Source organism: Pleuronectes platessa, chromosome 24 (genome assembly GCF_947347685.1).
Source record: "Pleuronectes platessa chromosome 24, fPlePla1.1, whole genome shotgun sequence".
NCBI classification, from domain to species: domain Eukaryota; kingdom Metazoa; phylum Chordata; class Actinopteri; order Pleuronectiformes; family Pleuronectidae; genus Pleuronectes; species Pleuronectes platessa.
In genome coordinates, this window is record NC_070649.1 from 8,310,348 (window position 1) to 8,328,722 (window position 18,375).

The 18,375-nt window shown below is 42.3% G+C and overlaps 1 protein-coding gene across 1 annotated transcript; it reads right to left on the bottom strand.

Moving 5' to 3' along the window:
• Positions 1 to 1,983: 1,983 nt before the first annotated feature.
• Positions 1,984 to 15,957, bottom strand: mxra5a (matrix-remodelling associated 5a). Its single transcript, XM_053417478.1, has 8 exons — positions 15,710 to 15,957; positions 15,220 to 15,440; positions 14,790 to 14,919; positions 13,360 to 13,750; positions 9,257 to 13,168; positions 6,981 to 7,899; positions 6,540 to 6,866; positions 1,984 to 5,329 (listed from the first exon to the last, which is right to left on the bottom strand). The coding sequence occupies exons 2-8, from the start codon at positions 15,402 to 15,404 to the stop codon at positions 3,739 to 3,741; spliced, it is 7,455 nt and encodes a 2,484-aa protein (XP_053273453.1). The 5' UTR covers positions 15,405 to 15,440; positions 15,710 to 15,957; the 3' UTR covers positions 1,984 to 3,738.
• Between the last annotated feature and the right edge of the window lie 2,418 nt (positions 15,958 to 18,375).

Below are 18,375 nucleotides of genomic sequence, written 5' to 3' on the forward strand. Positions count from 1 at the left end.
TGGTCTTGTATCTGTTGCATATTTGACACAAAGCGGAGGGTGTAATCAAATAATTATCTGGAAAAAAATTATCATTATAATGTTTTAGATACTCCATTATTTTGTTAATTGGATTTTCTGTCACATTTTTTCAATTTAGCAGCTTATTTACTGGGAATGATGGTTGAATGATTGGTTTTTGCCTGCAGTCAGCTCAGCCCTGATGTGGAAAACAAGCAGTATTTCATACATGCTCAACTGAGTGCTAGATCTGAGCCTGGTAAAAATGTTGTCAACATCACAGAAGCCACAGAGGAAGAGAGGGTTTAAGTTACATTTCATTACCAAAGCCTCTCCACATAAACACTGTGTTCTCATACACTTAAAACTTGTCGTCAAATGTAGTTTCTCGGCTGCTTAGACAGGAAGTGCTCTGATGCTCACATGTATTGATCATGTTGCTGTAAAGGCCAATGTATGCTTCTGCGTTTTGACGGACACGGACAGATAGGACCGCCCTCTCCAACGTGGAACGCCCTCTCCGTGCCTCTCCGAGGCTCCTCGGAGAGCTTTTCGTGCCGCGCTCATTTTTCTAACTATACGTCGAAATGACGGACAGCCCACGGATAGCACTTGGCTGTGATTGGTCCGCTAACGCCAGCATTTCGGAATGGAAACTTCCTGTTCCATTCCCTACATCACAATAAACCAAAATCACAACTACGACTCTATGATTAATGTGACAAGTGTGTCCGGCTGACGGTGGCTGGTTAGAGCACTTACAGCATGTGTGTACGGTCACATACGGTTATAACGAACTTTGATAACGGGGCTAGCGGGCTAGCCACCATGCTAACTGCGGTGGGAACAGCGCAAAAACCCGCTGACTTTAATCCCACGGCTCATGACACTGTTTCTCAAACACCGTCAGGTTAGAAGCAAACACTTGGTAGTAGTTAGTATCGGGTGTCCGTGCTGACTGTGTGTGGAAGCTGGGGGGAGCTAGCTGCCTCCGTGTAGCTTCAAGCTGTTGCAGCTGTTGAATTAGCAACGCAGTTTGGAAACAATACCGGGGAACCGCTGCGCTAAGACACGATAACAAAAGCATTTTGACCCGCTGGGTGTCACTTTATTCAGCAAAAACTGTCAGGTCATCAACATCATTTTTCTGTTACCATCGTTCACTGTGTTTGAGGAGCCGGGAGGACGTAAATAAACCAGCGTGGACTTCTTCTATATACCTCATGAGGTAGGCTTGTCTAAGCTCGACTTCCGTTTCGCCATCTACTGTTCTGGCGGTGAATTGTTTTCACAATAAAAAGGCTCGTAGAACTATAAATCAAAAAGGGTCCGTCCGATCCGTCCGTCCGTCATTCCGAAACGGACTCGGAGAAGCATACTGAGGCCTTAAGACACAAATTCTCCACAGCCAGAGCTCCCTTGTTCTGTCTTTGATTCGTCAATCAGCTGCAGATCTATAAAAAAGTCATAGATCACAGTGGGTTCACTATAAATATATATATTATATGATTATAACTAATGTATCTATCAGAGCAGATAAGCACAGCAAAGTAACTCTTCATCTTGATCTTTTCTGTGAATACTGGATGAGGTTGAACAGACTAGTACCGGTTGACCTCAGTGCCCTGACTGTTATAGGTTTAAAAAAGGGGGTGGGGGGGTGTCACTGATACTCAAACTTCCCAAAGAGTGACTCTTTTAGCCTGAATGTGCTGAACTAATGGGAGATTTCCTCAGGGCTCCAGATGTTCCTTCTTTCTGGAAGACAAGACTGGGGCTACATTCCCAGTGCAATGACTGCATGTTTCTCCTCTCTGTGAGTAATGGTGACCTACTTCCTGCATCCAAAATGCTAAGTCGAGCATTTTCTCAGGTTTTCATCTGTTCTGTTCACAACAGCTGGCTGGGAAAAAAACCCAATAAACTTTTTAAAAAAAGTCATCACGACAGAAAAGACACAAACATCTGTATGTTTGCTTTATTTTGAGCCTTTTATTTTATTTTCAAATCAATATACCCACTTATTGATGATATTTTACAGTTATGAATTGAAAACATTCTTAAGACATATTTCTCCAATCTTTTGCTTTCCATAACTGTGCAATAAAGGTGTTTTTTTTTACTACGAGTAGTAGTAAGGAGTGGAAATCTTATATTAAACTATGGAGGAATTGAAGTTCATTACAGTCTATCCAAGACATTATTTACAAATGAGGACATAGAACTTGCTGGGAACAAGATTAAAACATTATTGATTTATCTGACCAAGATAATGGAAAGGCACAGGATATTAACCATTATCTCAAATAAGGCCCTAGTTCAGACAATCCCAGCTACATTTGATACATTTTCAATAAATTCTTTAATTAAGTTAAACCATATTTCCAAGTTAGAAAAACAGACCGTTGACACAGCTTGACATTATTTGTCATTATCAGAAGCAACTGTACAATGTCAACAAAGATTAATTTACTGCTCAGGAGGCTGCAGAGCCAAAGCATCAAGGTTTTAATGTGAATCACTGAATCACAGTGTTTACTGTCAAAAGTACCTTCCCACATGGACAATATCCATTTTGCGCAAATACCTTTTTTTTTGCATTGGTCAGTGAGAGATCCAAAGTGCTATATTGATCGCTGTCTCCTGAAACTTCCCATATTGTTTGATAATTATTGGTTAATGCTTCCTAAGAAAATGGACTTGGTCTGATGATGGCAATATAAATAACAGCCAAGAAAGTAAGAACTTTAAAAGGCAGCAATTGGCTTGAAACTGTGCCCTGAAATACACCTCCATTTCTTCCATATACTAGCAAAGGCAAAGGACAATAAAGGCCACTATGGTGGACAGAATACGAAAAGAGCAGTAAAATGACATTGACTTTTTGAATTTGACTACTATTAACACCTGAGACTGAGGATGATACAACTGTGTCATAAAATGGCAAGATAGGTCAAAACGATGGGGTTTAACAGGTATTTGACCTTATATCTCAACCTCATGAACCAATTGTTAACTCCAGTTAAAGTATTTCCCGATTCTCTTTTGGAAAAATATGAATAAATGTCACTGAAGTAAATTGTGTTCATCAATGGGGTCCCGAATTAAGTTACTACACGGTAGACAAGATAAAATATAACACCAAACAAGTGCCATTTGGTGTATAATAGTGGACATTGTGATGATCCGACAATTGTGTAATTGTAATCTCGCTTTATCTAATAACAGAACTATCTGACATTGCCTGGTTTTGTTAAGCCTGTAACTGTTTAATGCTGTTTGATTTTGGGATGATTGAACTTCCTCCTTTTGTTGCACGCCAAAGAGTTGGAACTTGCAAACTGTAACTACAACTTTTCCTTCATGCTATTACATTGTAGGAGAAAACAATTATTTTTACAGGTGTTATTTCTAGTAAAGTGGACACATGAGGTGAAGACCGATATACTGTCGAGGGGGAGGAAGTCATTAGACTCAAGCTAAATTGCACAATAAACGAGTAAGGCATGTTGATATTTCCTAGGGATGAGGAAATTAATATAGTGAGCACCAAATACCACAAACCTTTGAGGTCTATACACATTCAGAACAGAACTACAGGTTTCAATCATCTCATTGTTTCATCATGGCGACAGCAGTTTTTTACATTTGGAATCATTTAAAAACATTAGCTCCTTTGAACTAGGCAGTTGCTTGGGCAAACAGAGAGAGAATGACCACGATGAAAAGTGAAATTCATCAGTACACGTTGAGATATGTGGCTTTGGAGTCTATGCCAATGGCATTCCTGGCTGTGCAGCGGTAGACACCAGTGTCTTTTTGTGTGGGGTTTTGAATAATGAGGGAACCTTGTGGATGGAGGTACTTGTTTCCAAAAAGGCGTGGCTGTGCACTGACAACCAGGCGGGTTTTATCAGGTGTTTCCCATGCCAGCTCCACTTTTGGAATCCCATTTGCGACACAGTTCAGCTGCACAGCAACTCCACGCTTAGCATAGGTCACCGGCGGAGGGCCATTTGTAATTTGAGGTGGGTATGTAATCACACTTACTGCCGCAGAAAGCTGAGAACTACCATACTCATTTGCAGCCCGACATGTATAGGACCCCCGATCATGGACTGACACTTGTTGGATTGCAAGCGTCCCATTGGGCAGGACAGAGTATCGTCCAGCTCTCTGTGGTCTATTGAGGACAACCCCACTGGGTAATGTCCATGTTAGTCTGACGGATTCGACACTGGTTTGACAATGTAGCAGTAGTATTTCCCCGTTCATGATGCTAATAGGAGAGCTGTATCTGTTGTGGATCTCTGGTTTTATTCCCGGGGACAACGTGAGAGTTCGTTCCACAAGCCCTCCAGAATTATGCCCAAGACAGCGGTACATACCAGCTTCACCAACAGATGGATTACTGATGATCAGGGATCCATCAGGCTGATGGAAAAACTTGGAGAATCGAGCACCACTCAGCAACGGTATGCCATTGGGTAAGATCCAAGTGACACGAGGGAGTATCGAGCCCTCAAAGGAGCAATTCAAAGTCATGGCGTTCCCCACAGTCAGTGACAGACTATGTGTTTTGGGACCTCTAATTTGTGGCCGGTCAACAACTTCTTTCACATCCAAATCGACCAACAGTCTGACCTCCCCTCCTTCATTCCGAGCGATACAAGCCAGTTGCCCTGAGTCTGTCCTCTTGATTGACCGGATTTCCAACGTACCATTCTGGTGAACTGTCATTCTGTTGCTGTAGTACGGTGCAGGCAGGATCAAATTTCCTGTTAGAACCCACATAATGCGAGGGGTAGGTATTCCCTTTGCGACACAGTCCACCAGTTTCCGCTGATCCTGGACAGCAGTTATCTTGACAGCACTTGCAGTTTCTCCGAGGCCATTGATCGTCGGAGTGGTTACTAGGACTTCCAGCCTGATGACTTTATGGTCTTGTCCTACATTGTTCCTGGCCATGCAGGTGTAGTTACCTCCATCAAAACGTTGGACCTTTTGAATCACCAATGTCCCATCATCCAGGACCTGATATTTGTCTAATGCAGAGGCAATCACTCTATTTGTTGGGGAAATCCATGTGATGACAGGCATTGGTTCACCTCTGGCATTACATCTCAGTGTAGCTGACTCACCATAGAAAACCCGCACAAACTTTTGATCTTTATCCAGGATTTGTGGTGGAGAAGTTGCAACCTTGAGCTTAACTCTGACCTTCATCTCATCTTTGCCAACTTGGTTCTCAGCATAACAGGTGTAGTCCCCTTCTTCTGGCATACCGACATCATTGAAATACAGCGTCCCATTGTCAAACACCAGATACCTAGAAGACATGCAGTGGGATACAAATTGTTTAAAGACTTTAATGACTTTTTAATTATATGCAGTTACATCATCATGAATCAAGACCGCATTCACCAATATCTTGTTTTGTTTTTTCCTAGAATTTCCTGTAATGAAAGCTCCTAAGAAAGCTCCATTTCAAATTCATGCATGTTGTTGAACTGCGGAATTGTTTACACCTGTGTTTTAATTCTGATGAATATCGGTGTCTTTGCAAGTTTTAGAGTGTGCGCCGGTTATTCCAAATAAGCACTGGACAACACCCCACCAATGCCCATAAGATGGCATGAGACTGTAGGGCCATGCGAACACACAGAAATCCCAGAAGCTAAAATAAATTTGAACGCTTGAACAAAATTAATGAGACTGTGGCCCATTGGACTTGAATAGAAATGTAGGAAATGTGTTGTATTTAGTTGTATCAGCAATGGAAACAAGATAACACAAAAATTATACATGGGATGCAACTACATGTTCAGTGAAAGTTGCATCGGGAAAAGATTGCAAAGTTGCTAAGGAACACATTTTTTAAACGTATGTACATGATAAAATATTAGTGTCAGTTCAATCAGTTTATACAGTTGTAGCATTGGTAAAAAACACATCTCTCAAAAGTGAAAATTGGTGGATGTATGTATCTTCGTAAACATTTTGGCAAAGTGAGTTTTAAGAATAAATGTCTTCCTCTATTTTCCATTTATAATAATACTTCTAATTTGATTTCATCCTATTGGATTTATTACAGCTCTTTTGTCAAATAAGTCTAAGGATTTGAGTTTTTATGAATACCACCAACGATGATGGGATATTTAAAAAATCTATTAGTAATTTCAATGATATCTTAAGACAACAGGATAAAATACTTGCAGGTCAAACCAGATCCATGTTAGAGTTAAACCATATTGAAGAGATGTCCTTGTGACCAAAGTAGCGTTCCAAATAAAGACAGTTAGAAGGTTCTGGATTTTTTCCCTCCAAAAAAGATGTTATAACATTTATAAGAATTTCAAAAATTTGAATATGTCAGTCATTTATTAAGCGTCACCACAAACTAGAGTCTTTACAACAATATTTTATTTACTCTTGATTTTTTAGGTCTCAGTGGAGAGGTAGCTCAACAGTTTAACTGTTGAATACAAGCTACATAATACAGGAAAGATGTCTAAATAGAGGCCATCAGCAACTCATACCTGCGACTGCGTCCTCCCCTGACATGGTCTCTCTGTTTCTCCGGGTTGACCATGGTGCCATCCGGCAGTGCCCAGCTGATCTCGGGGCTTGGGAGCCCTGACGCCACGCAGTCTACCTTCAAGGCTCCACCATACACCACCTCCTGACTGGATCGCTGCTGCTTCTGTTCAATTTTGGCTGGCCTTGTCAGCACAGTGACCCGCAGCAGGATGTAGTCATCACCTATCTTGTTGCGTGCCATACACAAGTAGTCCCCACTGTCCTTGTCGGTCACGGAATGAATGGTTATAGTGCCATTTGGGAAGACCTTAATCCTGGGGTCAAAACTACAAAAGTGAAAGAAGAAGTACCATTCAGAGGATGTTACATAAATGCACTCATTTGAACATTTAATTAAGGATGTAGAAAAATTATTGAATAATCATGTGTGAATTTACTACCTGTACTGATAATCCACCAGCTTCTTAGAGGGTGTCCTCCAGATGATCCAGGGATTTGGGTCTCCTGTTGCCACACAGTTGAGCAACAAATTTCTTCCATAAATCACATCTGTTCTCCGGGGGGAGGATGAAGCGATACTTGCCTTGGAAGAGGACGGATTCTTCTTGGTAATCAAGATCACGGTTCTCTTGCTGGATGCCACTGCATTACTGGCTGAGCACTCATATCTCCCAGCATTTCCCGGCCCCAATCCCTTGATGTAGAGGGTTCCATTAGGAAAGACAGAGGGGTTGTGTCCAGTGAGAAACTGGGAAGCAGTGAGTCGTACGCCTTCAGACGTGATCCACTGAATGACAGGTTGAGGGACACCTGTGGCGGTACAGTGGATGTAGGCATCGCTGCCCTCTAGAAGGGTGAGGTTTTCATTTGGTGTCTGTTGAATCGATGGTGGCAACGCTGACACATAAAGGTGGACAGAGACACTGTCAGTTCCAACTGCACTGCTGCCAATGCACTTGTAAATTCCTCTGTCTGTGTAGCCGGCCTTGCTGATCCGGAGGGTTCCGTTACCGAAAACAGCCACACGCTGCGGAAGGGGCGTACCAATTGAGGCAGCAGCTATGCGAACATGGTTAGGGAGCAACCATGTGACTTTAGGCAAAGGGTGCCCCTCTACTTCACACTCCAAATCCACTTGGCCACCGAGCTGCACTGTCATGTCTCGGTTCAGAGGCTGGAGCACCCGCGGATGCTGAGACAGGACCACAAGGGAGACCACCATTTGGTCTGTTCCATACTGGTTCTGGACCTTGCACAGGTACTGACCCCCGTCCATGCGCTGTGTGTTCTTGATGATTAATGTACCATTCGGTTGGACCTCAAACCTGTGAACCCTGGTGCTCTGCGCAATACTTGCCCCTGCATGAGAGGAAAGACAGATATTTTAGATAAGACAATGTTGACTTACATACATACATTATAGGTGGAGAATTACTGTAAAGAAAAGGTAAGAAACAACAATAGTATTTTTATGGCATGAAAAATAATTTTGTGTGGGTCTGTATATCTTAGAATGTTCAAGGAGAATTACTTGATCTTCTAATCATCCTAATAACCAGACATACGCTAGCTTGACTAACTTTTTTTTGTAAATTTTTCTTTCAGAGCTGGGGAAAGATGCTGTTTGATTATTTGTTTTGTATCATATACATACTGATAATATATTTGTATGTCATGTTTGTATTTCAAATAGTTTTTTCAAGGTTATATATACTTTACTTTAGAATTAAACTTCTTTTAACCTATGCGAGAGTCCAACCATGATATAAACACGTATTACACAAAGTACATGTTCAAATATTTCCATTCAAATATCTTTTATTTTATCTGATATAAGATAGTTACATACTGTATGACCCAATGACATGCAGCTAACAGATGTTGATTGATTGAATTATTTAAAGTTGAAACACAATATAACATAATATAAATTCTGATATATTTATAATATTATAATAATACGAAAATATGATGATAATAATAACAATATCTAAATTACAGAAATGTCTGTCAGGCTGTCTTTCTTTCGTTCTGTGAAACACATTTCTCATTTCTCCATTCAACTTATCAGCTTCTCAACTCACTCTGCGTGTGTGTTGTTAAGGGCCCGAGGAAGTGCAGTGTTAAATTTGTCATGATTCGGACACGGAATGCATTCAATATTAATAAAAGAAATCGAAAAAACAGGCAACCAGGACATTGCTACGAGTGGGGCTGGGGTTTAACAGTCAGTCTATGGACCCAATTCAGCATGTATACTTCTACGTCTCTAGAATACATTTGTTCTACAGTTGTGGTTACTGCTGGCAGACCAAAAGTAACGCATCAGCAATAACATTTAGCCATTTCACTTTGATAATTTCATAGAATAACTTCCTCTTAAGCAGTTTGTCTACAAAGTATTTTGGAACAGTATAGGCCTGTTTGAGGAGAGATCGCTAATGAAAAAGAATACTTCTGAAGTAGGCCCCTGAGTGTATCAAAGAATCTATTCTTTAAATTATAATACATATTATTCACAAGTGAAATTTTAGAAAGAAAGCTGCAACCAGCACGACAGGCCAAGCAAACAACCAATCCCAAGCATTCATGTTAATAATCATTATTAATCACAATAATTATTTCCATTTTCCATTACAGTGTTCATAAAACAGGAATAGCCAAGACTGTTCTAAAATATGTGTAGACCGACGTTTTCATTTTGAATCATACATACCATTGGCAACTTTAGTCCATGACAGGAACGGCTTTGGCTCTCCATCAGCCTCACAAGGAAGATGAGCATCTGTTTCAGCTTTCACTGTGAACGTTTGGACATTGCTCGCTGATATCCGTGGCTTCCCTCTTGAAATAGATCCTCTTCCAGGTAGCTGGTGCGCACTGGACACATCCTGGGTGTTTGTCAACAGTTCCTCTCGAAATTGATTAGTTTGGATTGCAGGACTTGCTGGGGTAGGAGTGGCCTGTTTATGTATTTGCCCACTGGTGAGTTTTGAGGCAAAGGATGTAGTTTTGTGGTCAGGTGACTCGGTTGCAGAGTGGTAGTCTGATATTCCCCAAGCCTTTGTGGTAATGATGGGTTTGATTTGCTGGACTGTGATCCTAGGGCCATCCTGGGCGGTGGTCTTTGGTCCTACGTTAACTCCTTCGGGATATGTTTTGGGTGTTGTGGCATATAACACCTCTTGGGATGGGATCAAGGGATCAGGACTTGATGCGGTGGTAAGGGGAGCTGTTGTTATGGTGGTACTTGCAATAGAAGGATTCACAATATCAATATTTGCCGTTTCTACCTCTGAGTCACCGCTTGGGGTTGTATGCTGACTGACTCTATTATAATATCTCTCAGACTGGTTAGGTTTCCACTCGGTAACCGGTTCTGTCTCCAAATGCCCATCAAAAAGCAAACTCTGAGTTGTAGTTATATCACTAGACGTGTATTCAGATGTTGTCTTGAATGCCTGCTCACTCAAGGGAGAGGATGAGGCAGTTGGAGATGGCAGCGGTGAAAAATGCATTCCAGATTCTGTCACAAGCATCTTTCCACTATCAATTTCAATGGATGGGTATTGTTTGGCATCTCCTTCCACACTTACAGTCTGAAAATCCACAGTGGAATTGTTAGAAAATGGCCCATGTCTAAGGTCTCCTGTTATACTTTCTCCAACTTTCTCTAAAAATCTAGAAGTTGGAAAAGGTCTGCCTGCTAATGTCTGCAAAGTGGTTAATGCGAGCATATCCAAGTGCTCTTGAGATGCATTCTCTGAGACTCGCAAGGCTGTCTGAGAACTTGTCTTTCCATGACCCACTGCTGGAGACGCTGCTGGAAATGATGGTGCTGCTGATGTGCTTTTGAATAGTGGTTTGGCCAGGGGTTGAAGGGGGTCCTTAGTTTTGGGGAGAGAAGTTGGCAGGGAGGAGGGTTTGGTGGCTGGCTCAATGTCATGCCTGGAGACTGGGTTTTCTTTATGACTCAGTCTTCCTGATGATGCTGCTTGGCCTCTGGTGAATGGAACAGTGGTATTGAATTTGGCTTTTGTAACTTCTAATGGCTCTATTTTTAGCAGTGTGGAGTCAGTCGTCCTGACTGTTGCATGTGGAGCATTTACAGGTGTGGTGGCAGTAAACTGGGTGGGTTCATTCAGCCTTTGTTTTCTTCTGTTTGGTCTTTTCCTCCGATTCCCATTCCTTCTCCGCTGGTTAGGCTGGTTGAGGCGCAGGAACTGTGCAACAGTTGAACTGCTTGCAGTGGTGGGCACAAGGGTGGTTGTCACGAATGATGTTGTAAGCATTGCTTGAGAGTGCAAATCATCAAGTGCTGTGTTCTCTGCCTGAGTATACTTGTCTGATATTGTTGTAGCTTCTCGCAGATATTTTCCACTTTCTTCTTGGCTTGTCTCTGACTCATTCCGTTCGACTAAAGAGATGATTTCAGTTCCACTGGAAGAATGCTCTCTGTCATTATTAGAGCTGGCGACAACATTCGGTCTATTCGTATTCTCACTCCTCTCAGATGTGTTGGTCCAATCAGCTGTTTCGTCCGCATTAACATTTGTATCCGTGCTATAGTTATCTCTTGGAGAAGTCGTGCTGCTGCTTGCACTGTTTGTGTTTGCCTGCAGGGGAACAGGTGGAGTCTGTGAAAGGGGAAATGTGGTGTCTGAAGTTATGTATTGATCCAAGTTTGTGTCATGGGTTGTGCGCCATTCATTGTGTGTGGTCTGCATTGTCTGTGACTGTGTTGTAGCATGTATAACGTGTGCTTGCTGACTGTTAGAAGTGACATGGGTTCCCTGACTTTGTCTGTTTTGTTTGTTAGTTTCCATTTGTGTATGTTGTACTGGACTATTTGGGGTTGTTAGGCGATCTTGTCTCTCTCTGTCCTGCACAGTCATGCCGTCTGATGACCCTTCGATCATGTCTCGTCTCTGTGTTGTTTGCTCTATCTGTCCCCTCTCTGTTGTGTACTGAGCTGGTAGTGACGTTACAGTATTCAGAGTATTTCTGTCTCTAATCTTTGCCAAAATATCAGCCCACTTCTCTGGGTCTATTTTACTCTTTGAGACATTAATTCTCCTCTTGCCCTCAACTACATGTTTCCTGTCTTCTGTTGGTTTTCTAAGCACTGGTAGCCTCTGCCCAATATTCTTTGACGGATGGACGCCCCTCCTCCCTGGGGCCACACCTGCTGGAATTCTTCTTCTCACAACATCTTGTCGGTTAACTGGGGACATCTCTGGACTTATCTCAACTTCCCCTGATGCCTCCTCTGGATGGATGTATGTGTTGACCCCTGAGGCGGACTGAGGTCTTGCTGGAAACCTCCTCAAAGGCCTCATGAGCCCATTGCGCCGGATGATGGTGACTTTTGCAGCCACTGTATCCACACCATGTTGATTAATGGCAATGCATTTATAATAGCCACTGTCTGATAACTGAGTCTGTGGGATATGTAGAGTGCCATTGGAATAGACCAAAGCTCTGGAGGATTTGTCCTGGCCATGAACGATGGTGTTGCTTGGGAGAATCCAGTTAATTTCAGCATCGGGGGAGGCAGATGTCCTGCAAGGTAGGGATAAGGGCTTTCCTGCAATTACCTCTGTGGGTGTATTCGAGGAATCCTCTCCGGGGGGAGGGTTGGAAGATTCCTGCACTGTCAGATGAAATGACAGAACAGCCAGGTCTCCATGAACATTAGCAATGCAGTAGTAAATTCCTGTGTCTGTGTGGCTGACAGATTGAATGACCAGCCTTCCATTATTGGACACAGACACCCTTTTGTCTGGGCTGCTGTATGGGGCCTTCACTTTAGAGCCATCTGGTAGCATCCAGTGAACTACTGCTTGCCCAGAACTGTGCACATTACAGTGCATTTGATTTTGACTTCCCAGGATAGCACTTAACACTTTACGAGTCGAATTTGTTGACTCAATTAAGACCCATTTCATTTTTTGTCTCTGCAACTGCTCTACTTCCACTTTCTCCGAGAGGTCTGTGCTGAGGATCAACTTAACTTTCTTGGCTGATGATTGAAGTCTGTTCAGCTGAAGCTCAGCAGATGTTTGCATCAGCCATGCCGGCTGGGCCATGACGTTGACTTTAATGCCTGTATAGTAGAGGGCATCCTTTTCAGAGTCCTGTTTATAGACATAGGTTGGATGAGGTTCTTGGCTGAGCATGATTCCCCTTTTTAAGTGGGCTGGCACGCTGCTGTAGTAAGCAATTAGCCTCCACAGTCGCTCGTACTTGTCTCTATCAACAGGACATTCAAGATCCACAGAAAAAGTGATATTGTAGGCCAGCTGGAGCTGGTTGACATGCTCCCAGTTGATCCTGGTAATCTGTCTTGGCATGCCAACGGAACACTCCAGATCCACCTCATTTCCATGTTGATCAGAAAGGCCCAGGGAGATGTTTCCAAATGGTTCCCTGAAGTTCTCTGCAGTCAAGACCTCGGTTTCAGTGTCCTCGGGTGGGGAAGTCCTGAGAGGAAAACGGATAACAGGGCTGCTGCAGACCAGGTCCTCCATAAACAGGAGCTCTTTCTTCTCAAGGTGCATGGGAGACAAACACATAGGACACAGCTGACCACCAGGAAGGGCCTTGTCCTTTTTACATTTCAATACACCTAAATCAAAAGAAAGTAAAAAATAATATTACAAAATATGTACATTAAGTAGTCTTGAATAATCATATTTGATAAAATGCTCAAATGTAGCATGGACAATGAAAAGACTCAAAGTCTGAGGTCATTCTTTTTGCTCTTCAAGAATAATGAAAGGCATGGATGAGATTGCATATAGATATCAAATGACTAACCTGGTGAGGTTTTATCCCAGTCATGGAGCCAGTTCATGTTGCAGTCACAGGTCCACGGGTTCCCATGGAGGTACAGGTTTTCGAGCTGAGACATGGTCGCCACCAGCCCGGACGGCAGCGATGTCAGTAGGTTGTCTGACAGGTAGAGGTGCCTCAGAGTGGACATGTGGAACTGGCCCATGAGAGTGAAGGTGGTGAACGTTGCTGGATGCAGCTGCTGAAGCTGGTTGCCCTCCAGCTGCAGCAGCCGCAAGGAGGTAAGACCCTGAAAGGCATCAGGGTGGATGAACTCCAGTCGATTGTGGTCTAGATGTAACCTGGACACAGACCACAGGCCCCGGAGGGTATGTCTGTTTATCTCCTTCAGCTTGTTGTAGCTGATCTTCAACATCTAAACCAATGAGAAAAGGAGAAACAAAAAAGATCATTAGTAATCGTGGCAGTATGAATCTCTTCAACCCTGCCACACCCATTCACAGACATTCATCACATCAGATATATGATGCACATCATTCTGAACAGAGGGGAAATCAAAAACACATTGAAGATATTTCTAATTGTTTACTTAGCTGAGTTTATAAGGTGTGTGTGTGTTTTTGAGACAGTTAAATGCTGCATTAGAGTGCAAGTTTTGATTCACATTCAAGCTTAAGAATATTTAAGTGCAGTCAAGGGCAAGGTATCAGGTTTATCTTTGGCTTTTTAAAATAACAGAAATAAAATAAATTGCTGTCTAACACTATCTTGAACTCCTCTGAAAGGTCATTCTTTGAGTACCTCTTAATGCAAGAACACAATGGAATGGAACCACAGTAAGTACAGTTGGACACAACCAGTTCCAAGTGTTTTGATTCTAGCACGTTGTCTCTATCTTGGTTAACTTGGTGAACTTTGAAAGGGAACGGAGACCATGTTGTGCAAGTTCAAAATTAAAAAGAGCAAGCTCAAAGTTCAGTTAATAAAGGTTCAAATGAACTCGTTCATGCTCATATCACCTCTTGAAACATTACAGACACTGATGAGGTAACATAGGAAATAAGGTTTTGTCAATATGGTCATGCTTTACCTCATTACAGGAAGAAGCTAATAATAACCCAATTCAAAAACCAAGCAACTGAATTTCGACAAAACAAAGAGACTATACATTTCCACAAAGGTATCAATGATAAAGCTACTTCATGAAAACAACCCCAGATTTCACAGATACCAACTATCTTTCAATAATTAATAATTATCTTTCATATCTTTGGAAGACCAACACGCACTAAATCCACAGCCGAATAAGAGCAAAAAAGCATGCAAATGATTATGTAAAAAATATTAAAGAGCCTTAAAGGACATCAGAGTCATGTCCAGGGATATTTGATTCTGAGCATTAAGTTATTAATAAATTCCAAGGTTACAGTTTTCGCTTATCCTCGGGCCAGTACCTGTAGTGACACAAGGTCCCTGAACACTCCATCATGCAGAGTTTGGATATCGTTTCCATGAACCATCAGAAGCTCCAACTTCTGAAGACCAAGCAGTGATTTGTCTGTGATCTTCTGAATGCTGTTGAATCTGAACAAACGAAAAACAAATTAATACAACTTTTTTCTTTTACACCGAGATATGATAATCCTACATTTAAAAGAATAAACACACATTTTAAACATAAGGAAATATAAAATATAAGTAGAATAGAAATAATGTATAGAATATATCACAGTGAGCAGAGTATATGTGCAACTGCTTGTACAGACAGAATAGTTATCGCAGTTATAGTTAAGTTACACCTGAGTTTATAGTGCAATACAGTATAGTACTATATTACAACTGTAGCAAATTAACAGGCATGCTGAATCAATGCCAGAGACTGACCCCAGGTTCATGCGCTTCACGTATTTAGGCACAGCTTCTGGGATGGTGAGGAGTGAGCGGAAGGTGCAGTGGAGCTCAGTGGGCTGGGGGCAGGAGCAGGGCCGTGGGCAGGACACAGAGGTAACAGGGGGCAAAACCATCAGCACCAGCATGGTCCGGAGGACGCGTACCGCCGCAGGGTCCATCTTTATCTGCAGGAGGGGAACTCACAGCAACTGTCCCTATAACAGTACAATGGCGGTGTTATTATTGTTGTTGTTGTTGTTACTGTATTGTACCTACAGAACAACCTCGGGTCCATCTATCCGAAAGAGGTGGCGTTAAATTTGGCTCAAGCTCCGTGTGGCTCTCCACCTTCATCTCATAAATGGATGAAATCCGGTAAATTACGCACATTACGCCGCAGCAGGATTTCAGCCAAAGTGCTCCCTGCCTTCTTTTTTTTTAAACTAACGGTTTATTCATTGTAATGGAATATAAATGCTCTCACCTCAAACCCTTGATCGATTCTCTTGAAGAAGATCCTCATATTCCTCTGCAGCATGGATAAAGAGAGAAAAAAAAACGATCACGCACAAACGCCGCACAGTCGAAATGTCACTTGAAGAAAAAGTGAAACTTCTGTAAACGAGGACAAAGTTGGCGTTGCAAGACAGAAAATAATAAATCGAATATACAGTAGTAAATAAGCACAGATTGGATAAATATAGGTACGCGCTTGATCCGCACGCGCTGCGGAGCTCCTGAAAAGAAGTGAGAGAAGGAGACTCTCACGCGCACCGTGGAGACACAGGAGGAGCCACACACTTCTCGAAGAGAGAGTTTCAGTGGGAGTTTTTCTTCAGTTGCACTTGACCGAGAATATGATACTCTGATACAGACAAACACACACGCTTCATGTGGCTGGGATACATTAGGTGAGCCATATTGAAACCATGGGAAATGGATTAACCCCAATCGGGGTGGATGAGATGCAGGACGAAATCAAAAAGTTTAGTCAATTATGTGGGGAACACTGAACGAAAAGTAATTGAGAGTAATGGTTGTTGCCTGTTATGCTTAACACTCAATTATAACTTTTGTTCCTAATTTTATTGAAGAACGCACATTTTGTGATTCCCTCATGGCCACAGGCTCTAACGGCTGGTTCTTGGTTCAAGTGTTGATCTTACAATGAAATAAATTATAAGAAAAATATACGACTAATAAAATCAACCCACTCTATTTGATTATGTGCATCTACTTAATAGACTTATTAATAAAATAAAAAATGCGATGGTGATCCAGTATTTCAACAAATTGATGGGAGAAAGAAAGCCCTCAGAAAAGAGTAACACACACACACACACACACACACACACACACACACACACACACACACACACACACACACACACACACACACACACACACAGCTAAAACTTCTGGACAAACAGAAGGAAAGTTGAGGTAAGTTGTTGCTGCAACATTTTGTGAAAGTGGAACCTGGGTATCTGACATCAGCTTGGTGCTGACCCCAGAGTTGTAATAAGACTATGTTCTGGCTTCTTTATGTTGATGTTGGGTTTGCGTTCATAGCAGTTCATGAAACACTACCGGCAGTGTTAAATGGGTCTCTCCTCTCAGCTGGAAGTCTCCATCACCTACTCGCAGTCCAGAGGCCAGTGGATGCTGAATTCCAGCTTTGTGACAGTGTTTTAAGTTGGAACCACGTGGAGGTCAGAGGTAACAGAGGTAAGGCAGCAGAGGGCCTCTGGTTCCCGCTGCTGTACTGAGCTCCTCCATCTGTCAGGGTTTCACAGAAAGCATATAGCCTGATTGTACCAAAGCCACAGGGGAGGGAGGTCAGTGAAGCTCTGTGCCCTGTGGCAGAATCGAGGCCAGCCTCTATGGAACACCACAGGATCATGGATCGCTTCCTGTTAAGAATGAATATTTCATAGAGCTCCTGAAAAAGTACATGTTAAGCTTACAGATCTTTCAAAAATACAGGTGAGATTCACTTATTGGATAAACTCCAGATTCATATTTCCATAGTGGCCACACAGCAAATTCTGCTTCCATCAATATCGCAATATATAAATACTGCAAAATACAATTGTTTGCTCATGAGTTTTGAATGACTGTCACTTTCTGCATCAATGCAAAACTGCATGTAAGGAATGACAGCATCAGCATGCAAGATCATTGATTAATACTGTGCTGTAGGTCTCCATTTCGAGAGACTTACAGGGAATCAAATGATATGATGATTGTAATATATAATTGTGCTCTGCTGAGCCACCTCAACATAAATATGTATCGCGATCAGCAGGAATAGACTTTGGCGCTTGGACATCAGCAGTAGAGCACCACAAGAAGCAATCCTACAAATGAGGGGCTTTGGATATTAATGAGACTTCCCCTGGTGGTGGCGAAAAGGGAAGGAGAAAAAGTTGTTATGATGAACATTCTGTGAATAGACATAGATGAGAATGTACCTGATATATTGGAAATTTGGATTTTAAAACCGTACTGTTTATCAGATATGGTTCTATAAATAAGCCGGCCAGTCAAGTGTTGTGTCTGTTGTAGTTGAGGAATGGCTGGATGAGTAGACCCCCTTTATCCAGCCAGCTACCATGACATACTTGGAAAATAATAAAAAACTTCTGAAGGGTCTCTTTATGCGAGTGAAAATGCAATAAAAGAATCGGTGTGAGTATTCCTGCTTGAACTCACACTGTAAATCTCAGTCCGACATATGGCTTTCATATGTGCTCAGGATGACTCTCTGTGATCTAATGATGATTTGGTTGGAAAAAGGCCGAGGCCAGGCCAGAGAGTGCCTGGATACAGTTCTGACATTACGTAAACACCAAGGGAAGCATAATGCCTGGAAAAATTAGAGGGTGAAATCCTCAACATCTGCAAATGCATCCCAGGATGTGGGGTTCAAGGGTGACGAGGCAGCAGAAGGTAAAAGGATTAGCACTTCATTCTCCATGGCTCCAAACTGTTTTCAGGGAGAGAGGCAGCGCAAAGTGGAGCTTGATCCCATGAGATCTATTCACGTGCCCACACCATTTTCTCCTCTAACAGCCAAGGCAGATATTCGGAAGTAGTTCAAGAAATACAGTATGCAACACTGCTTGACTGAATTTAAAGTCCTAGTAG